Raw genomic sequence first — 23,576 nt, 5'->3', positions numbered from 1 at the left:
ATGCCATCCAACACTTTTTTTTATACTGTTCAGGTTTGTTGACTCTCCCAACATAAATGCAGATAATTCTGGGTCCCATCGTTGATCTTCTTCTGCTTTGCTTTAGTACTTCTTATTGTTTGACTTTATAATAACCGCAGCTGACTAAAATTCACAGAAATACTGATCTGTACCCTTCAGTGCGACGCCTCCGGTATGTGTTAATGGTGTTATTTGACTTGGTGCGCTCAAAGTGTGTTTTCATTGTATCAAATTTTATTTATTTATTTTTATTGCCATATTTAATACCTGTTAATCCCTGAATTGATACTGGCTCCAAATCGTCCTTGATTCCCTTTTATGGTGTCTTTTATTATTATTTTTATTATTTTATTTTTTTACAGGTTTTCTTTAGCCTTTAGTTTTGGGGATTGAGTTGACCATTAAAGAAAGATTTTTGTCAACCTTTTTTACTGTTGGTTTGGTTCGCTAAGCTATGAATAAAAAAAACAGTGACATCCTATTTTCAATTACTAGAGATCATCAAAAATATATGTATATATTGCTGTATCAAAAGGTTTCTGATGTTATGCACTCCAATGCAGAAAAACTGATCCATATATCAGTAAAATATTTATTTTATGTGGTTTTACACATCTTTATCTGTATCCCTCCTGCAGTTTAAAAACCTCAAAATCTCTGTACTTTGGTTAAACTAAGATTATACAAAGTAAACGTGCAAATACTTCAAAGAAATACAATTGGTTTTATCTTAAGATACTTTATTAATATCTTCTGTTGACAGCATCAGCCAAAAACAAACATTGAAAATGAAAATCATATCATGGGAAATGGTACACACGGGTTTTAATGGTTTCAGGAGACGGAAAATATTCAGAATTTAAATGCAATCAATCAGCCACATCTGTCTGCATATTTGCTTGTACACTGCAAAGCTGACAGAGCAAGGAAATGATCTGGATAATGAAGTCAGGTCAAGGATTGAGGGTTTGTTTGTTTTGTGGAGTCGAATTTTTGCATCTCAGGCACGGCATGGACAGGGATCAGGTCAGAGGTGGTAAATTAGGACAAGCTGACAGTAAACAGGTAGATGGTCAGCACTGAGAGGTCATTATTCACAAATTATGACTTTAAAGAAGAAGAGCTATCTTGTGCTGACAGTGCACGTATCATATTGTCTTTTTCAGAATGGGAATATTTGGGGGAAATGAATGGGGAAGGGATGTGTCTGGCACATGCACCATATGTTGCCACTCAGCTGGAAATGGGTGAGAGAGAGAGAAAGAGAAGACAAGGCAGGCAGAGAAAAAACAAAGATATGCAAATGGAGAGAAGGAAGAAGTCACACAATTGGATCTCTGCAGAGGACGATTTCCAACTCTCCACGGTAGAGCTTCCCACCATCGGACAGGCTCATGATGCTCTCCTTGTAGCCCATCAGATTATTCACATCCACATCCTGAGGACACAAAAGGAAGAATTCAGGCATATGTGAAAGATTTTGGTTTGATTTTATATTTTTACTGTTGCTTTGCAGCGTTAATATCACATAAAGTAAAAGACAACAACAAAAAAATCTGGTTCAAGTTGCAAAAAATAAAAAGGACCCTTAAGACTGGACCCTGTAAGGCTGTGAGCTCTGAATTATAACTTTTTGATCCTGAGAAAAACCTAAAACTTAATGAAGTATAATTTTTAAACAATCATTTTTCCTTTCTCCTGCTCTCTGGATTCAAAGGGTTTTTTTCCCTTGTCATTTTTGCTAAATACCAGGTTTATTTTGCAACTTTTCTGAAAAGAAAAAGAAAATATTAAATAGTCTCCAACACTCTTGAACAACATGTAAACTGAATCCATTTCAAAACATTTTACTAAAAATACAAGAAACTATTAGCAATCTGTGAACGCCAGCATTTTATACATAAATATGTGAAAAATGTCAAAATAAAACGTCTACATTTTTAACTAAGAAACTAAAGTATTTGCCTGGTTACTAAGGTAATTTACCTATTTTTCTCAGTTTTTTTTTCTTTTTTACATCTGCATCCAAACAAAAACCACCAGAATTGCTGTAATCCACAATATGCCACATGTAATGCCAGTACATGGGAATAATCTCAACAATAGCCCATCAAAAATCTAATTGTTTTTAACAATGATGAAATCTACACAGCTGTTTGTGAAATGTATGCAAGTTAACAAAATGTCTAAACTCACCAGATTGTCTCTGTTTTACACCATATTTGTGTGTCCATGAAAATGCCTGCTTGAAATTTGAAAATGTAAAATAACTGAAGCTTTTAGGTATTGCCAGAAATCTAAGCCTCTCATCAGTTTTTAGCCCTTAGTGTTAATGCTTGAAATTAAATGAAATTTTATTAATTGCGCATCTTTCAGATAGAAAATTGTTTAAACCAACTCAGGCTCACTGTAGACAATAAGGGATATATATATTGTCCCTCGAGCAAGTTCTGTGTGTTCTCTGAGGTCTCAGTAAGTAACTAGTTACAAGTTCTAGCATTGCTGTAGTTTAGTTAGCCTACACGTTTTAGATCAGAGGACCCAGAGAGAAAATCTACAAATCTAACCATGTATCAGACCTGCAGCTCTGCACGGTGAATGTATGTTCATCACTTTATTGTAATTTTGATCAAACTTTATTTGAAAGTACTTGTTCTTGTTTTCTGAGAAATTCTAAAAATTGATTTTTTTTGTTTGGCTCTTCTCATCAAATCCTGGACTCCGATGATAAACAGTTAATGAGGTTGGATGTCTTGCTGGTACCAGTAAAGCTTTTGATCTGAGCTTCTGGAGCGCTGAGATCAGAGCACTCAAACATATGAATCACATGCAGCATGTTCAGTTATACAGGCGTAGCGAGAGGTAATGTATTTACCATAGTTTTAAGTATATTAGGAAGAAAAATGATGGCGGAGAAATGTTATTATGACCCTGAAGTCTATGCTAATGTTTGAACTTGCATGGCCAGCTGAGCTGTGCACAGACACAGTGTGGACTGATAGACCTAAATCACTTAACAGAATGCAAGACATCCTATCCATCTCTTACCTTCTTGGTCTGGTACAGGTCTCGTAGGAGAGCTTCCAACTCTTGCTCATCAATGTAGCCATTCCCATCCTGGCAAGGAATCAGAGTAAACAACACATTATGGGTATTTTAAACTCAAGACATTCAGAAAAGGTTTTCAAAGACAAACCAGACAATGTGACAACGTGCATGCTCATTCTTGCTAATTATTTTTTTCATTTATCCTTTTATTTTTTTACACTAGCTTAATCCCATTTAGGCTGGCAGGGTGAATGTAGAGGCGCCTATCTTCACTCATTCATTGGCAAGAGAAGGAGGCTAATTATTTTTTTTTAAGCAATAAAAGTTTATTGTCCACTAAAGAACCGCAACATCAAAAAGGCTGGAGGAAATGCTGCTACGTCTTTTGCTAGCCCACAATGTTTTTCACTGAAACCTTAAATCCTCGTACATATCAAACTACAAAACGGCGCAGACCGAGCTAAGTAGCATGACCAATTAAAAAAGACAAATAAAGCACTATAAAATAAATTATTCGTAAGCTTCATGTCTGTGAACTCATTACAATGATCAATACAGATGAAGGTCAAACAAAAAAAAAAAGAACAAAAGAGTTTGTTCTTGTCAGGTCTTGTGAGTTTTTTCTCCTTGTCACATCAAAAGATGTTCTTGTTTTTTATGAGCCGTGTTCTTTCAACAAAAAACAGCAATTTTAACAAAATATCACATTGAAGTCCTAATCATTAGGCCTTTAGGATATTTTGGCCTTGTTGTCAGCAGGTTGTCGCATATGTATCTGCTTCTTTAGTCGAATCTATTACAGATCCAGAGATAGATCCGTTTCACACCTGGAAATTAGGATTTTAGACCCTCCGAAGAGATGACCAAAAATATATTAGCTTAAAACTAGACATATTGTAACTGGATAAAGATCTACTAGTTTCTATTTTAGGTCTTTAGACCAGTCTTTTTTTTTAAGCCTCATTTTATTTTTGTCAAATAATTGTCTAATTTTAAACATCTGCTGCCAAGGTCGGGCCTAATTGTTTTGGTTCTACAATAAATTGCAGAACTCAAACTAGTTTTTGTTTGTTTCAAGAAACTCTGTTTTGGTTTATTTTCTGAACAGACAAATAAAATAATAAATCTCAGGATGTAAAAAACAAAAAATGGTCTGTAAATGTAAATGCTTTCAACTTGATGATTTTGGCCCTCATGACAAAGAGAGACCCAAAATATTTTATTCTCTGCATGCTTTTGCTCTGACTGGTTTGTTTCTCCAGACTTTCTGCTCAGCCACATTCAGGATTTTATGGTGAAATCATGAATGTACCAGCCTTTCCATTCACAATAATGTGAAGAGGGTTAGCTGCAAAGCCAATATTGAGCCTGTTTGCTAATTAATGAGTTATGTCTCACGGTGGTGCTTATACGGTTTTGGGCCAGGAGATAAGTCTGTGTTACTGGAAGTCTGCCTTTGGCAAACAACATCGAACCACGATCTGTTCAACTGGGCTCAGTCTCAAGATGACTTCAGAGCAGCGAATCCTGCCAGGCCTTTAAAAAGAGATGCTCTTTGATGTTGACACAGCCAGTTTGAAGTGTACAGGGTTTGGGGAATAAAATTTGAATTCTATTTATTCCCCACTTTAAGGATAAAGGACCTGGCACTCTGCAGAGTTATGAGAAACACAGTCACATTAAATATCCGAATGTCTGTCTACGCTGTGGGAAATCTTGGATTTTGAAGGGATGTGGGCGCCCTGAGACACGAGTCCAGCTGCCAGTCCACAGACTCAGCACCAGTGACTGCAGCAGCCAGCATTTATATTTATCATGAGAGGAAATGCGTCCATTAATTTTAAGTATGTACTTCAAAACTTTTAAGTATGTATAGCAAGCAATGTGGAGTGGAACAGCTAAACAGGTGGTTATGGCTTTTTTTTCACCGCGTACAGAAAAACATTTATTACAAATAAATGTTTTTTTATTTATTTGTAATAAAACATTCCATGTTTTATGGCATGGACTGTTTTGTATGCCATAAAATAGTCATGGAAAAATGACTGTATATTCCTACTATAATAATACTGCAAGAAATGTTTAAATTCAGCTGGAATGGAGGCGTGACGGCCGTTCTGTTGTGAGCAAACAAGATGAGGCTAGGAAGCAACATTTATTTTATCTTGATTGTTTTTTTTTTTCAAAATACACTCTACTTTGTGATATTTAGATACTTTTATATGGGCCAACTTAAGTAAGAAGAAACAGTGTGCTCGCAGCCTTACATAAAAACATTCTACATTTTTGAAAATGTCATATTTCTAAGACAACTGATGTATTATGTAGTTTTCCTGCAGTGAGTGTACTCAACACAGCAAACAAACAAACAAACAAACAAAAATCTTTGTTTCCAAAAGGAACCATTAAAGATTTCATGACTTAGTTAAATCAATGCAGCTGATCCAGCACTGGTAGGAGTAAAATATATCTGAGATCCCAGTTTTTATAACACCTATAAGGAATATGGAAAACACCCACAACAACTAAGAATTGAGCCAAGTCAAAAACCAATGCCGTGTCACATTAAATTGAAATCTTTATTTCCCCAAAAACCTGACTCAGCCTTTCTACAATCTATAATAGCACATCCCTAGCTTCACAAGGCTGATAGCGAACCATAAACAATAAAAGTGATTTAGCAGCTGTATTGTAAAGCTCCACTCCCCTCTGCCTTGCATCATATCCCTCGCGGCTGTCCTTCCCAACAGATTTACCTCTGTTTTGGAATATAAGTAAACCACAGCTGAAGAACCACGAGCTGTTTGCACAGGGACAGGTGCACCTGCCCTAACTCATTTCCCTAGGTAGACGAAAAGACCTTAAACAAGAAATTTGCATATTTATTAGTTTAACAAAAAAACCCAAACTGCCTCAAAACAAGCAATATTCATACACGCATTTTAACTCAGGCTAGAATATTCAAAATGTGTTGATGCAGGGACAGCTCAGCTTTTACATAGAATACAAACATTTATTCCCACAGAACTTAAATAAACTGCATTCTTTCATTCAACAGCAGTCACCTCTGTGTTCAAGGCTCAAGCGGCTTCAGTCGCAGCTAACACCCTCCTATATATGATTCAGCCTCAGTTCACACTGGATTTTCTCTGGGAAAATGCAGAAAGTAAACAACCAGAGCATGTGGCAGGGTTCCTGCAGGCTGCAGGAACTTAGAGTTTTGGGATATCTTTAGGATTCTTGCTTCAAATTATAAGACCTACTGGAATTTCAGAAGCATTGTCACTTAAAAAGAGAACAGTGCTAAGGAGCGCTTCTTGGTCGCCAGATGCAGGCTAAATATGAATTAAATTAATAGAGGCATATTATTTATTTATTTATTTATTTTATTTTTCTTACGAGCCCTCAGTGAGTTTTGCTATTAAAATGTTATTGACAAGCATTAGCTGTTTCCTATTTGCAAGCCAAACTCTATGCTATTTACAATTTTTCCCAATGAAAGAGCTGGTAGTAAATAGAAAAATGTTTAAACAAGTATTTTTATGTTTTATCTAAACGTTTAATTGATTTTTCATTAAAATTTCTGATGCATCTAGGTGAAATTTAGGAACTGGGATTTGGAATCCTAACTTTATGATGCATGAAGTAATACATTGAAGCAATTTTCTGACTTAATGAACACAACTTTTCCTATTAAAAAAATCTATGGAAGAACATCTAACAATTTTTGTGAGTTAGATAAAAAGAGGTATTCAAATATATTGAGTTATCATTGTCATGATATCAGCATGTTTAATGCTGAAACCACAAGTAGTGGTTTGTTACCAATATTTGTTAGCCTGCTATATTTCAAGTGCCACCGAATCCCATTTTGCATAGCATTAGTATATTTGGATAGATGGCTAGACTCTAACTTCCCTAGCTGACATGCTAATGCTCACAGAGATTGGTGGAGTCATTATATGTAAAGGTAAAGAAAGACAGACATCAGAAAAATGTAGGTTAATTATGACAGAAATAACATCGCAGTTTCCACATTTTCCACCTCGTCACCCCTGATAAAACCGATTAATGGAACTTGAAAACAAATGCCTCCTACCTTATCATAGTAATTGAAGATGGAATTGAACTGTTCAGAGGTCAGCTTCACACCCTGTAATAAGACCCAGAACACAAAGATATAAAAAATAACAAAAAACACTCTGCATGAGCATATATAAATGACTTACTTACTTATTAACATGTAAAAATAAATAATTAGAGATAACTTAAGATAGATGAAAAACTGTAATTGTGTAAATAAATTATCTACAGACTTTGCAGTTCATACAAAGATTACTCAATTATACATTTCTTAAATTGGTGTTGTTATTGAAACAATTTTGAGGCAACCACTGTGCTGGTGGTTTTTCTTTCCATACCTGGAATTTAAGAAGGAAATTCTCCTGGACCGGGAGGAGCCTGTAGGGAGAAAAGGATTTAATTAGCGGGCATAATGGTTGCTTAATTATTTAAATCAGACACCAGAGAATGAACATCAGGAGGAAATGTGTTTTAACTTTTAATATTGGGAATTGAATTAAGTAAAACTGCATATTACCTTGCCATCTCTGAGAGACCCAGCTTTCCATCTCCATTCAGATCAAACATCCTGAGCTACAAAACGACACAGAAATGAAAAGCACTAAAACATAAATTGTGGATAAAATCTAAAGCAGAACCAGTGAAGTTGACGTCATTGTAAAATTGAGCAAACATGATTCAGCTGTAACAGCTTAAAAACACTAATAGCCTATGCCTACTTGGCTTGTTTTTTTATTCATTTAAATTTGACCAAAAACTGTACAACATTGTAGAAGATTGAGGGACCTTCTGTACAGTGCAAAAGTCTAAGCCAAAAGATGACTTTTTAATACTTTTTCAAATGTTAACCAAATTAGTTATTCAATTATCTGCATTTGTACTCTATCTGTAAATTGATACAAAACTAATTGTTTTGAATTGTCCCATTTTGGCCTTATTAACATTTTAGATGAAATGGGATTTTATGTATAATATAGCCTGGTTGATTTAAAAAAAGTAAATTTTCTTTTTGTATCAGTTGATTTTAGCACTCCTTATTTTTGCTGACAATGTTTAACACTAGATAAGTATTTTCTCCTTTTGTTCAGAAAGATGTTAATTAAAATTCTTCAGTCTTTTCTTTCAAATGAACTTCACTTCTCTGTAGTATGTCTTTACAGTGAAAGCGGGTCTAGCAACATGTGTAAGATAGTGGCACTAAAGTTGTGGAAAATTAATAGACACATCCTCAGTTGATTTAATCTTTTGCAGCAACAATAGAGGAACAATGGGCTTATCTGAGCATTGAGGAGATTTCTTGTAAAAGTCAGATTAGCTTCAGGGTTTTTGAGAAGCAGATGTTACCGCATCTGGGCTGAAGACATCCTGCAGAGAATAATGGCTCACTACCACTCTGCTGCACATCACTGCTGTCACCAAAACAGCAAATCTGTGATGTCCAGCAGACCAGATGGACAGTAGAAACACTCCTTGAATTATTTCTCATTTTGTGATGTTATGCTCACTTTTGTGACAGACAAGCACAAAGTAGGTCATAATGTTGAAGTTGAAGAACAAGGATATATGATTTTTTAATTTTAGTTGTTTTACAAAAAGGTGCATTTGTATAAATCTTCTTTTCCTGCTGCAGTTTATAGTCTTCATGCTGTCTGTATCTCCTCTATACAACTAGAGACTGAATATTTAATCGGGCATCTTTGTAAAATAGCTCTACCTTATTTAGGCTTCCTGAAGAGCATCTATGAACCCTTCCACTACAGCTCTGGCTTTATGTTTAGGGTCTCTGTTCAGCTAGAAGTCAAACCTCAACCTCAGCCCCAAGTCTTCTCCAGCCTCTTATCAGTCTTCTTCTAATATTCCCTTGTCCCCCATCATCCCATCAACTCTAACTAGTTTCCTTGTCCTTTTGAAAAATTAAATAAAACACACAGCATGATGCTTCCAACCCAGTGTCTCCATGGGAATGGGTCTTCAACATGATGTGCAGAGCGAGTTCCCGTCCATGCACAAAGTTTTGCCCTTATTCTGCCTACAAAGAACCTCTTTGCTGATTCTCTGGTTAATGTTCTCCTTTTTCAACCTGTCAGTTTAGCAGGACAATCATGTCTTTTTTGACAGATTAAAAAATGTTCTGGTGAACTTTTAAAGCTTAGGAAATCATTTAGAACCAGATCCCACTTTCAGCAGCTCAACCATCTTATCCCTGGTGTGTGTAATATGTCCCTTCCTCTTCATGGAGCTGTTTGTCCACTAAAAGATCACTAACAAACCTCTAAAGCCTTTCACAAAACTGATGAATTATGCTGAGATTAAATTACACACATCGGAACTCTATTTACTAAGTAGGTGTTTGAATGCATTTGGGTGTGTTGGATTTGTGCTGGATTTATTAGGAGTTTTACAATTAAAAAGGAATAGCTAGAAATGTACACCACTTTTCTTTTAGTTGTAAAACATTTTTGAAAACCAATTTTTCTTTTCCTTCCACTTAACAATGATACACAACTTTGTGTTGGTCTATCAACAAAATAAAACAGCAAACAAAAGGAAAAGCTCAATATGTAAAATAAATTTGATTCGGACTGTTTACAGTCGTTTGAGAAAACTCCTGTAGAAAGTCAATATATGTTTTGAAAGAATTTTCACTTATGGTCAAACTTGAAACCTTTGTGCTATAGAGCTAAAAACATTGTGCAGTTCCACTGTAAATTGAAGAGTAAAACAGTATGTGTATTTACACATGAGACAAAGAAAGTCTTACTATGGTCTGTGTGTACTCCTGCAGCTTCTGGTCATCATAGTGTCTGTTTGCCTTTTCCAGCAGGTCTGACAGAAAGCCCTATACATGGATGCAGATCAGGAGAAAAACAAAACCAAAGATGATCCGTCTCATTATCATCACATTAGCAAAATATTAAGATTTAAAAAACAACAACAACTTGCTTTGTTTACCCTGAATTTTAATTCACACAGTTTTTGAAATGTAAAAGTGCCATCTAAACCATAGCATCTTATGCATCATAAGATAATTTATGAAATAAAGCTTAAAGCAAAAGAAGGAATGAAGACATAGCCATTAAATACATGACAAAAAATAGTGAAATGGTATTATTTAATTTTTTTTTTGGTTTAAAAAGTATTTGCAAAGACAGTATTGCAGTCTTTTAAGCCACGAAGCTTCACACTGAACGTATTGTATCACATGATTCAATATTTTCCATGCCTGTTCTCAATTATGTGGTGAGACGCATGTCTGGCGCCTGGCATCTCATCTGCAATTTTCCACAGCTTTCAAAAAGCCACACCTGAGTAACTCATCTGCACCTGGTCAGCTGGAAGAAATGCGACACTGGAAACAACCCAAGCAGCATCTGCACATGTCAGTCGTCGACCCCAATAAGGCACAGCTCCCCAGTGAATAGCATGCCCTTTTATAACATTTCAGCCAACATTGTAAAAGAGGTGTTGAGGTAAATAACATTTGCATAATCTGCAACACCTTTTGCATCTAAATCGACACCCGATGGGGAGGAAAAATAGCTCTGGGGAATTTCCTCTGGATCAGCCACTGAAGTCTCCTGTGTAAACCGGTTAACTGTTTTTGCTTCACTTATAGCGTAGGCTTACATTGCTACAAACGAATATTGAAAAGAACTAGTGGGATTTTTAAAAAAATGCAGCTAAAATATTCAGCCTGTGTCGCATTCAGTAGATTAAACTTAAAACCAAAGTTGGGTCGAGCAGGCATTTCTGTTGGCTATGCTGTAAGCAGAGTAGAAACTGCCATGATGTGTGGGTTCAGATTGATGAAAAGAACACATAAAGCAGATCACAAACCTTAGGTTGCTGATCGCATTTGATGACAATTACCTTTGTGTATGTTTGAAAGGTGAGGAGAGCGATTCCTTCTCACAAGACAGTAAATGTAGGATGCTATATGACTATGAGCAAGAACAGACTATTGACGATTTCATGGAGGGAGATATTAGGGCAGGGTTACAGTGTATGGACTCCTCTTTACAAAGATAATGGATGCTTAGTAGATCAAAGGTGAAATACCGCAGGCACTGATGTATTGAGATGTGGAAAATGTGATTTGATTAGGCAAGTCCTCCTTCACCATGTTCTCAACAAGGGAATGAGTTGGGATGAAGTGAGAATGTTTTCGATCTCAATGCATCACCCAGCCAATGGCATAAGGTACTGGGTATGTGTTGAGTTGCTTCGGATCATTGCAAATCTAGGAAGAAGTTATTCTACGTTATTTTCATAATGCTCCAAGATCTTGCATCTCATATCCTCAGTGAAGTTTCCTCACATAATTTGAGTCATGAGATGCATTAAATTAAAAATTAAAAAAGAACAATAAAGACAAAAATACTGTAACTAAAATATGTTTATGCAATTCAATTTCTTTTAAAGGTGCGATTTGTTTCATGCAGTGACATCTAGTGATACAATAGGCACATTGCATCCAGCTTGACTCAATGGAGCAGAAATGCTTAAATTCAGTGGAGTGGTTATATATACCAGGAATAATTAATGTAAGCTAGAAAATATAATCAATGAAATTGTGAAAAAATTGGAGTGTGAACCTAGCTGTGTTTGATGTTATTTAAACTCCTGCCACATATGATTTTTGTCACTTTTTCACCAGTGCTAGTTCAAGAAACCTGCACACAAATTAAATTTAAAAGTCAATTACATCAGAATTACATATTCTCAGTTACAACAAGGTTGTCACTTTGCCCTTTTGAAACACTTGAGTTGATCCAAGCACCAAAAAGCAATTAGCAGCTAGGCTAATGTACTACTATCAAAAATAAAGTTAGCATCTAGGCTAACAAGCTACCAAAACTTCAATTGCATATAGATAAAACTGCCAACAAAAATGCTAAAGATAAATTGTAACAAATAAAGATTTAAATAAAATATCTAATTACCATATGTCTGATTTACTGACCAATGACTGAATAAGTCCCCTTTTTGTTGTTTTTAATGTAAGATTAATTCACTTATTAAATTATATATTGGGAAAGTGATTCTTTTGTCAAGCTTTTATTTCTTTCTATATTTCTTCCTAATTACAGGAGGACTGGTCCTTCAGAGTTTACACCATGCTGGTAAATGACATTTTCAACTAACTCATCTAATAATTTGTCTGATCTATTGTGGTATAATTACTCCCAAAAGTCATGCATGTGAGACCAGGTTCAGCACAGAGTCATGAGTGTTAGTGGAGTCGTATATTTATGGGAAAGCATTTTTGTCCCATGAGTGCACAGAACTGTCTCTATGACACACCTGGGTTCAGAGAAATAAAATAATCCCCTGAGAGCTTGCTTTGACCTTGTAAACTGTTCTTAATTAAAAAAAAAAATCATAATCAAATTTCATATATGTAATCATATGCTCTTGTTTGCTTTGGGGCAACAAGGCAATTATAATTTACCTACTGTGTAAATCTGTGTAAATTAACGTTGTTTCAATCAAACTGAAAAAAAAATTATAACGACACAGAAAAATGTTACAGACTATGTTGTGACACATTCTTTAGTTTGTGTTTATTTGTGCGAACAACATGCATTAACATGCAGAAGCGGCGTGCAACATAAACATACATAAATACATTCACACATGATGAGTACATTTGAAGCAGGAATTAAGAATAACAAAAGCATTATGAGAAGAAGTCCCTCTAAATGATTACAGTTTAGAGTCCTGTTAATGTTTGGTCATGTGGAAATAACAGTGAGTGAAGGAGGGAAGGGGAAAAAAACAAAGCATAAGTATGACAATGGAGGAATATGAATAAACACACTAAACCATTTTCAGGTTGTTGATAAGAACTATTTCTCAATGATTTTAATGTATTGATGAGCATATCCATTTACCTTCAGCTCATTTGCTTCAATGTAGCCGCTGCGATCTGTATCATATCGCCTCCACGCCTGAGAGAAAATAAAACAAATGTTTTTAGTTGAAAGGATTTTCCCAGCATTGATGCAGAGAAATTCATCTCCACAGTGTTTTGCATCTCCTCTGTTTGAATAAATTCTCTCTGATCGACCCCTTCTCTCCCCCCCCACTTGTGCACCAAGGGTTTTGCTTTTCTCTAGCGCAGAAGAGCATAAATCGTTGCAGAGGGGACGATTTGAAAAGCCTCAGCCATTACTGTAATCACACTGTTTCCAATACAATCCCTATCGCCCACATGCAGGGCATGGGGCAACATGAAAGAGAGGAAAGAGAAAGACATTTTAATGAATGTTTTAATCTAGCAGCTGTCCCTGTCCAAAGAAGGGCTCCTTATCAAAGATGGATGGCTTCTCCTCCTCCTCCTTCTCTGCTCCTCCTCTGAGCTCTGCAGAGAGGAGCTACAGTGGTGCTATCCATTATATATGACTCTGAAAATAGAAGTTTCTGCTTCCTCATTCTAAACCTTTAAAAACCTTTACGCCCCCTCCCGCCCTCCTCTCTTCCTTCAACAAAGACTGATTAATCCCCCTCTCCACGATGTTCAAAAACTCTAACCCCTCAACTTCTCATCAGCGTTTCATTTACGGCCCCGTTTTTCCAGCTTTCCCTCTCACTTGCCCTTTATATCGTTCTCCTCCATACCTTCACTCCCCTTCATTTTCCTCCCTTTACTTCAATATTTCCTCTTGGTGTGACACGACAGGCGAGGACCCACACATGTAATTGGTTTCTAATAGCCTCGGCTCTTTCAATGCAAACGGGTCTAACATAAAATCTGCCATTTTATCCAACTGTGCTCTCATGAGGTGCTTCATGAAAATTAAATATTCTGTGTTAGTTTCTTGGAAGCCCTTTCTGTTGCTCCACTGGTGGTTTCTTATTGAAAAATTTAGAGCAGCACTCAAACTGGGGACATTTTTATATTAAGTAGTTTCTAAGAAATGAAACTTTCCCTTTATAGGCTTTGAGTATGAATGGTAACTCCACTGTCTGACTAATAGAAATGTTTTAGGATTTATTTTTCTGTATACAAATAAAGGTGATTTAGAGCAACTTAAACAATGAGAATTTTATGCTTGGTATGTATAAATACTTGGAAAAATTGAGAAATTGAGGCTAAAATTGGGATGTATCTGGTCTGAAAGTGAAAGATTTCAATGTTTAAATAGAGTTTTTAGATTTTTTATAAAGACCCACCTCAAAATCTCCCAATATTGGTTTCAGAATACTGTAGCCTGACATGGGAACCTCCTGACTTCAAGCTGGCCATCTTGACCCAGTGAGCTAAAGAACTATAGCTCTGAAAGTTTTAGTCCAGGTACTTTTATGTGTTCTTGTGATTGATTCGTTGTCATTTTTGTACAATTGGTTGAATTTTTTCCTAACAAAACAAATTTAAACTAAGTTCTTCGATTGTCTTGAGAGACATCCAGCCAGAGTTTTAACACTTCAAATGTCCTTTTGGTCGCTGTCTCACTTTTATCCCCATTCTCGCTCTCTTTTAAACGTCTGACACAAATAATAAACATTAACAGCTGTATCTTGCTGTTTAGTAACTGCTTGATGCCATGCACAATTTTCCTACAATAACATGTTAAGTAATCTGGTATTTTCCATCATATAGTGGCACAGCCATAATAGCTTTCACACTGTGCAGACAGTGTGCACTGAGCTTTAGGCAGTTTTTACATAAGGACCATTATAACATGGGAAGATGATGTCAAGCCAGAGAGGAGGCAGACGCAGAGCCGAATTGGCAAATAGGTGTGAATGTGGGACAGAACTCCTTTAAAGCCAAAAACATTGCTGTCATTCTCAGCTTCCTCTCTGCTGACCTCTTTCAGATACGACACTTCCTTGCAGAACGAGGCCGGCTCGAGTGGTTGACTTATTAGAAAGATGAGGTGGCTCATCCTTCTTCTCCTAATAAGGATCCGTATTGTTAGAAGGTCTCCTCATTCTGCAAGGAAGTGACATTTGATACTAATTGGCCAAGAACTTCTTTGAATTACTTAGACCAGAACTCCTTCTATATGGCCCAAGTTCTCCAAGTCTCGCTGGTTCAAATCATGCCAGTCTATCAACATAAACATCCACATTGTGAGGGGTGACATTTAACTCTACTCTTCAGCCTAATGACCAAGTGTAAAATGTTGTTGTCTAGTTTTTTTTTTGTTTTTTGTTGCAAGATTAGGACATCAATGTCCTTAAACGGCTTCAGTAAAATAAAGAGGTTGTTTATGTTTTTGTACTTTCTCACTGAATACTGTAATCAGCCTTACTCTGGTACCAGATGGGGCTCCCCTGTCCACACATTTCCTGCTATAGAGTATTTTTTTTTTTAAAACTCTACGTATATTCTACCAATTATTCGTACAGGACAGTATGGTGATGGGAGTTGAAGATTGTCCAGACGCAGCAGATCTACTTTTAAACACAAACCCTGGACAATAGCTTTAAAATGCAATAAAATGTTGAAGAACCACGTTTACCATGTAGTGCCGTGAGTAACTGATTTAATGTAGCCGCTACTATAATTGTATACAATTACAAGTACTACACGTGCCACAATTTGAGAAACAAGACATTATTGTTCCTCACGTGTATGCCTCTTTTATGGCTCTGCCATTTTTTTTCCGAGTCCCTCTTTGTGATGTGTCTGCGCTCACCTGACTCTGAGTACAACTTAGATAATTAAAAAAGAAAATATACAACTTTAAGACATGTGCAGTCATGTGCAATTGAAGGCGACAGTCTGTGTCTTTTAAATTCAAAGTCTTCCACTTTATGCTGCTAATTGGCACACCATCTATCTGAAGGGAATTATTTTATGACATTAGCTGCTGGATAGCGAGAACATGCCGTCTGTCTACAGCTGACTGAGTTCAACTTACAGTGTTGATTGGTTGAAGTATGTTGGCTCTTATTAACAATCATTTTAATAGAGCAAGAGGGTTCTGTGCAAAAAAAAAATCCTAAAGAACTGACAAGAACTGACCATTAAGGGCAGGTGTATTTTTTGTGTTAAAAAAAAAAAAAAAAAAAAAAAAGATCATCATGTCCAGGTAGAAAACTCAAAAGACTCTCTTACCGCCATGAACTCGGCACTGGAGCTGACAAACTGTCTGAAGCAGAGCAAGAAGTTCTCTTCAGTGGGAAGAATCTGGGCCAGCTGGAGAGAAAAAAATGACAGTAAAATGGCAGTGGTGAGCACAAGATGGTGTAGTACAAGAGAGAGAGAGGGGGGAGCTTTTTGTCTGCAAAGCCTCAAATGGGCAACTAAGGAATAAATAATAAAAAAGCATAACCTCAGAAGCTGGGCCATGTCTTCGATGGGAATATTTATTGAAATACTCCTTCAGCATATTCAGGAAAACACTTTACTGTGGATCTTTATCAGGCGTATTGAACATTCCATTAATTTTCCTGACGAGAGACGGCTTTATTGATGTTTCAGAATCTCTTTCTCACATCTTTTTGAATCTAAATCTGAATTCACTGTCTGCAAGGTAAAGCTCCTGCTAATACCGCAGGAAAATACACCAACAAGCCTTTTAAGCCCCAAATAATGGGTTCTCTCTTTTTTAAAAAGAAATAGTTTCTCACAATCGTCACATAGAAAAACATATTTCGCCTTCTGATTATTGAAGATGGTATCTGTTTGTCTCATGAAAATTGTATTTTTATGCAAAACTGAATGCAACCACACTGTGTGCACAATAATTAGGCACTTGAGGATTTTGCCCATATCATCATTTCAAGGATATTTTCTAACTTCAGATGGATAAAATAAATGCTTAACGGATTTAATCATCGCTGAGTAAGGAGGGAGGGTGAGGCCTAAGGTAACGAGATAAGATAAGAGAATCATTAAACGTTTCCTTGCGAGTAGTCAACAGGGTTGAAAGAAACATGTTTAGAAAATAAGATGCAAATTAACTGCGATGGGAAAATGTGTTTCTTATTTTGAGTTGAGTAATAATTATGCACAATAATAACTGCCCAGTAATTGTGCCCATATAGATATTCTCCCAATAAAGCCAGTACCTCACTTTTACTTTTATAAACATTGATGTTTGATGTTTATTAACCCTTTGGCCATAACATAAAAAGTTTGGTCCAATCAGTGATCAACACCCAGCAGCTTTTTTTCCACTGACAGCTGATGGATGTAGCTAAAGCATTTATGATGATGCTTAAAAGGCGCTCTGAATGTTTTCTCTTTTTCAGATTTCAGGATGATTCTGTGAATGCCAAACACATACGCTTGTTCGTGCTGCTAAAGTTAAATCTCAGCATTACATTCAAATATGCACTGCAGTAATCTCATTTATAGAAAAAACTACACACTCTATGTAAAACAGATCCTCGGTTCCTACTGAATATTGAGCCATAATGTTTTTCCCCATCACATGTTGTAAAATGGACATCACTAGAAGTTAGAATGATAGTAGTCGGTATTGTTTTGCCTCCTTACAAATTTCTTCAGTTTTTTTTGTTGTTGTTTTTTTTCACACTTAAGAGTTTCACGTTATCAAATATCAGGCACAGAGAATCTGAGACAGCAAAATAAGCAGTTTTCAAATGATGAATTCTTTTATTTGAAGAAAATAAAATCTATCCAAACCATCTAAGATCTGTGTGGAAAATAAAATCTTTAAATTTAATAACTGGTCGTGCCAGTTATTACGTATTTGTGGTATCCGTCGATGAGTTTTGTATCAGTGTGGAGAAATTGTGGCCCACAGTTCTTTGCATAATTTGTTTACTTTAACCACACTGGAAAGTTTGCGAGCATGAATAGTCTGTTTAAGGTTACACTGCAGACTTTGACTTGTCCCTTCCAAAACCTTTAGAGTAATTTATTTATTTTTTTGTCAATATCCTGCTGCTTAACCCAAGCAAGTTTGAGTTTAGGTTCACAAACCAATAGCTGGGCATTCTCCATCAGGAGTTCTTGGTAGAGGTTCCACCAATTACAGAAAGTTGTCCATATTGGCAAAGCATTGGCCAGACCATCACACCACCAAAATGTTTGACTTTCTCTATGATGTTCTTTTTCTGAACATCTTTATCAATTTGACACAAGATGTAACAGGATACATCTTCCAAAAAGTTCTACTCTGTTCCTGTCAGTCCACAGAATATTTTTTTTTTAAGTATTCAGTCGTCGTCAGGATGGTTTTTGTGAAATGTGAGATGGATCTTTGGTTTTCTATTTAGGAAGCAGCTTATAACTTTCCTATAAATAATTTTTTTTGGTCTTTTTAGTAGCCTGCAGGGCCTGCAGTATTTGACTGCAGTGTGTAACCTACCTTCATCTCATTGGCCAGTCAGTGAAACCCTCGCTGATAGGTTGGAGTGCCATGCGAAGACAAAGATTGAATATTTTTCATTTCTCTTGTGTAGCTTTGCAAGCCCACTTGTGCAGGTCTATGTGTACAAGACCTACACAAATTTCACACGCCTGAATGTCATCGGTTGCTTGACTAGAAGAGGGCAAAAGATTGTCGACTCACGTTCCATAGGAAATGAATGGAGAGGGACTGATGTTAAATTTCAAGCTCTTTCCAGGCTGATAGACCTTAAAGACTTATAGACTTTATTTCTCATCGGTTCTTAAATTTCTCTAATGTATGTTTTCCTTACTCCATGTTGTCAGACAGAGTTTATTTCTTGTCTCTACAGATGAGGTTGCAACTAATTCATGATTTAGATCAAATCAAAATTTGAAAACAACATTTTCTATTTATTTACTTAAGTTGTCTTTGCCTAATATTAAACTTTGTTTAATGATAATGTTGAAACAAGTAAGTGTGACAAAAAAATGCAACCATATCTGAACTAAGCTACAGATTGGTTTGAGTTTCTTTGGCTTAAACTTTTCTCATTTGTCTCTCAGTACTGATACCTCTGACATCTCGATGCGCCCATCTTTGTTCTTGTCGAACTTCTGCATAAACTCCTTCATCCTTTCTCTGAATGTGGGGTTTGTTGGGTCCTGGAAACATTTAATACAGTTATGTTAACAAAACTTTTATGATCGTGCAGATCTTTGTTGATCTAGTTCTCCTTGAACTCACCACTCCTGCTCCTCTCCGAGCCGTCTCCAGCTCCCTGAAGAAGTTCTCCAGCTCCTTCCCCTCGATGTATCCATTTCCTGAAGAGAAACCCAGGTGTTACTGGCAACATGTTACATCAACCTGATCACTCCTTCAGCTCTGTGTGTTCTCAGGGCTTTATGTCATGCAGATGAGGTCAGTCGTCTTTTAATAGAAAGTTTGGAAAATTAAGATACATAACCTCCTCTGTGGATATAAATTTGTGCAACTACAGAAATAATGGACTAATTCATCAGCTATTTTATTATTTAAAGCTAAATTACAGCCACCTACAGTCAACCAAGTTGGTAAAAATGACTATTTTTAGTCTCTTGGTCATTATCCTAAATTGAATTAAATCATATTTCTTGGATCCTTATCTCACAGGGCCAAAAAGTTAATCTTCTCCCTCCCTTATCTTGCTTCATTCTCATTCCTAGTGGTCTGATTCTCTGACAGAATCCATTCTAGGGACAAATCGGTCTGATTTGCTTTACCAAGGTATTATGGAAACCTGTGCCAATATTCTATCAGGAGGCGAGGCTGAATGGCTGGACAGATGGCTCCAAACGATGTGACTAGCTGCTTCAATAAAACCCTGGAAGGCAGAGCTGCCTCATTAAGCTCCAACAAAGATGATTATGCCATCCACTTCCTCTTGCTCCGGCTCGCTGTCTTTCTCTGCTGTTTTTACATTTGACTTTTCCTTTCTTCATCCAGCCAACATCTTAGCTTCCTTTGTTCTGTGTATATCAATGTGTGTGTGCGTGTTGGCGTGCGGGCGTGTGTGTGTGCCTGTGATGTTATCAAAACTCATGAATAAAATCTCTTTTTTTTTTGATAGGTGGGACAGTGATGTGCTGCCGCTGAGCTTTTCTTTAGCGCTTTAGAACGAAATGTCCTGCTTGGTAATTAAACAGAGGGATGTGAAGACAATCAAACAAGCCAATTTATTTGGAGGCTTATACTGAGGGAACCTGTCATTGACTTGATGAATGTAGTGTAAGGAATAATAACCTTTAAAGTTTTGTGTGCTGTGATTGGTTCAGATCCAACTCACTGCAGCTGAATAACATATCGGTATGTGATGTTATATGCATCTATGTGAGAGTATGCCAACTCACTTCATATTCCAGATTTTAGTCATTCTGGATAAATCCCTATTGGTTGCAAAAAAAAAAAAAAAAAAGATCTACAGGATTCTGCGTCACCAGGGCCTCCAGAGACCCTGAAAATGAGGTTTTATTTCTAGTTTTGATGCTAAAACATACCCCACAACACAATTCAACCTACCAAGAGGGCAGGTGTGCACACTAAGTGAATATTAAAAGCAAATTCAACCTGCATTTGCCTTTCAAAGCAGAGCAAAGCTCCATTCATTCAAATGTTTTGTCTTGGGTAAATTCAGCTAGACTTTGCTTTCTCAGTTTCCGTTTACAGGCCACTGAAAAATAATTGACGGCTAATGCTCTAAAATTAGCTAAGTGAACAGCAGTTGTTTAATTTTTTTTCCCTGCTTTGAAGGAGCTGAAGTGAAAAGGCCTGATGGATAACAGCAGAGAAAGATGAGAGGGGCGCAGTACACAGGAGCTGCAAAAGAGACGCAATCCAGCTGAGATTTGATCCCAGTGCCAACGAGGGAATATGTGCCTCCATCGTCTCTGAATGCTTCGCCTCCTGTGTATTTTTATCTGCAACTTGGAGATGTTTACTCAGTGTGAACAAACAAATTAGTCCTCTTTTCTATCTGTGGAGCCAGGCAACACTTCCAGTAATGAGAGCAGAAATTAGACACCCGCAGCCAAATCTGCGGATGCTCACTCCTCACTTTTGTTTTGCAAAGTGGCTCGTTGCAAAACAAAATTATGTAAAACAGCTATGAAGAAGTCGAGGCACCTGGAAGGGACGGACTGGTATCTGCCCAATCCAACTGACCCACGAAGTAAAACCAATAACTTTCTCTGCCCTCATATGGAGAAATTGGGGTGAAGCTCAGCTGCTGAGAGCCTCCACCAGCTTCTCATCCTAACTTGATTTCCCAGCGGAAAAGGTTTCCGCTTGTGTGCAGGCATCAAAAATGAGCGCACAGACAGCAAATTCCCTAGAGTACAAGTGTGTAAAACAAATAGGCGCAGCACCCTTACTTTGCTGCACCTATTTGCAGATGTGTTTTTGGAACATCAGCGAGTTGACAGGAATCTGACTCAGATCAGTCTGTTTAGTGGTGATTATTTATTTTTCACAGCATATAGGTGAAAAAGAAGCTCTGTCCTGCCTTCGTCTTAATCAAATTAACAGTACAGTTATCTAGTGTGTTTTAAATATACGAAAAAGCTTCTATTAATCAGTTTAAAGAAAGTCAATTAATGCATCTACTCCTGGCTATGAATAAGTGTAAGCATCATCGCATTGTCACTATAATGTGGTTAACAAATTTATTGTTAACCACAAGACAAAGGAAACTATTTATGGATTCATGCACATTTGGTGTTGCAGGCAGAGAGGCATAAGACAAAGTAGACAGATCTAGCAAGAAATTAGTCAAATTTGTAGATGTAAAAGGATCTGTGTGTGCATGTGTGGTCGCCGTGATGGAGTCCATTTTGGTGAATGCAAAAACTTATGAAAATTTCTTCTTGCATGAAACAACAAGCGCCTGACAAATTGCTCTTAAAGATTTATTCAACCATTTTCATAACAGTGTCATTTTGCAGCGTTGGGAATGGTTGTTGCCCATTTTCAGCTGTCAGTAGGCAAGAGGAGAATTCACCATTCAAACATAGAGGCACAATTATGCAATGAGAGTGTATAATTCACCATGCATGCATGTTTTTGGTCAATGGTAAATTGGAATTCCCCCAAAAAATGATAACATGAACGCAATCTCCATGCAAGAAGTCTGGGAATGGAACTCAACTTCAAGGAAACAGAACCAACAACTTGCACACCAAAAACAAATAATAATAATAAAAAAAAACGTATTGATGTGCAAACGTCTATAAAGGAAACATCTATAATTGGAAACATAAAGCCGAAGTACAGCTTATGATGAAATGAAAAACACCAACATCGGGGAGTACTTCATGTACCAACAGGACTTCGCCGAAATGCGCACAGGCTGCGCAAATCAGAGGCAATGGCACAAAAACCTTTTAATCGGGTTTAATCTCGAAATCACCACATTTTTCAGCTATTTTCACAGTTATGTCACACAACATGCTTAAAAATGTTACTGTAATAAAGAAATGCGTTTATCTTAAACAACAGACTGTTCTAAAATCAGACGTGCACTTTTTAGATTGGTAAAATATTATATCATTTTGCGCCACTTCAGCAAATTTCTTTACAACACTTTTTCCACTTTCCCCCTGAAAAACCATTGAGAGTACTTTTAAAAAGTTTTTAATATACTTAACTTAGAGTAAAATTTACAAGTGTCTTAATTTAAAGATCTTTTGGCTGATTTATCCCTTCTAAACCTGAAGTTGGGTGCAGTCGTCCAATTCAGTTTAATTGAGTTTATTTAGCGGGCCAAATTAAGACAAATGTCACTTCAAGGCGCCCAGCAATTTGCAAACGATCAAAATCACAAGCAGATAAATACAATCCAGTTAACTGTAAGTCAATCCATTTCATTCCAGTCTAATCTAATCACATATTCAGGTTCTATTCCTAGGTCGTAATTTCATCCTAATTATAATACAGCACAATCGAAGATAGTTTATCATTTATTGTTTACAATAAACTATTTTTTTTATGATAAACGTATTCTTTTTAAGATGTTGCCTTTTATAAAACTTCCCGTAGAACAACAAGAAAAAGGAAACCTACCGTCCACATCGAAATGTTTCCAAATATCAAGGAACTGGGACGCGGTGACCTCGGCCAGGTGCAGGTGAGGAGGCTGTTGTGCTTTGTTTGCCATGATGATGAAGGTGATGAAGATGCCGCTCCTGTGGGACGCTGCTGCAGGTCAGACACCAGTGATGAAAAAGTGACGGAGAGGGGGGAAAAAATCCGCTGCTAACTTTTTCGGTGTCTCCGGCTGAAACAAACTCCACACTGTGGCCCCTGCTCGCCGCCCCGCCGCTTTTTAACGCGGGCGCAGGGGCGGCAGCGGCGCCGCACGGCCGCTGGGGGCGCGCTGGCAGCATCCATCCGTCTGAGTCAGCGCCTCTCTCCGTGCGCGTGTGCGCAGCCAAGCTGCGTGCAGTTTTGCGATAGGACTGCAGTGGACAGGATGATGTGTGCTGAAGACGCAGATGGATCAACTGTTCTCTTGTTGCATCAGTTTTCCTTTGCAGCAGCTCCCCTGTGGACGCGGTGTTTTTTGATCTGGTCCGC

General features: G+C 37.2%; 1 protein-coding gene across 1 annotated transcript; it reads right to left on the bottom strand.

The window, feature by feature from the left end:
- Nucleotides 1-743: 743 nt before the first annotated feature.
- calb2a (calbindin 2a) lies at nucleotides 744-23,323 on the bottom strand. The gene is made up of 11 exons (XM_028001091.1): nucleotides 23,064-23,323; nucleotides 19,215-19,291; nucleotides 19,043-19,132; nucleotides 16,223-16,303; nucleotides 13,047-13,103; nucleotides 9,914-9,991; nucleotides 7,670-7,725; nucleotides 7,491-7,530; nucleotides 7,169-7,222; nucleotides 3,070-3,138; nucleotides 744-1,459 (listed from the first exon to the last, which is right to left on the bottom strand). The coding sequence occupies exons 1-11, from the start codon at nucleotides 23,155-23,157 to the stop codon at nucleotides 1,343-1,345; spliced, it is 813 nt and encodes a 270-aa protein (XP_027856892.1). The 5' UTR covers nucleotides 23,158-23,323; the 3' UTR covers nucleotides 744-1,342.
- Nucleotides 23,324-23,576: the final 253 nt, after the last annotated feature.

This window comes from Xiphophorus couchianus, chromosome 2, assembly GCF_001444195.1.
Source record: "Xiphophorus couchianus chromosome 2, X_couchianus-1.0, whole genome shotgun sequence".
NCBI classification, from domain to species: Eukaryota; Metazoa; Chordata; class Actinopteri; order Cyprinodontiformes; family Poeciliidae; genus Xiphophorus; species Xiphophorus couchianus.
Note: the sequence above shows the minus strand (reverse complement) of the source record. Positions and strands in the feature narration are given on the sequence as shown.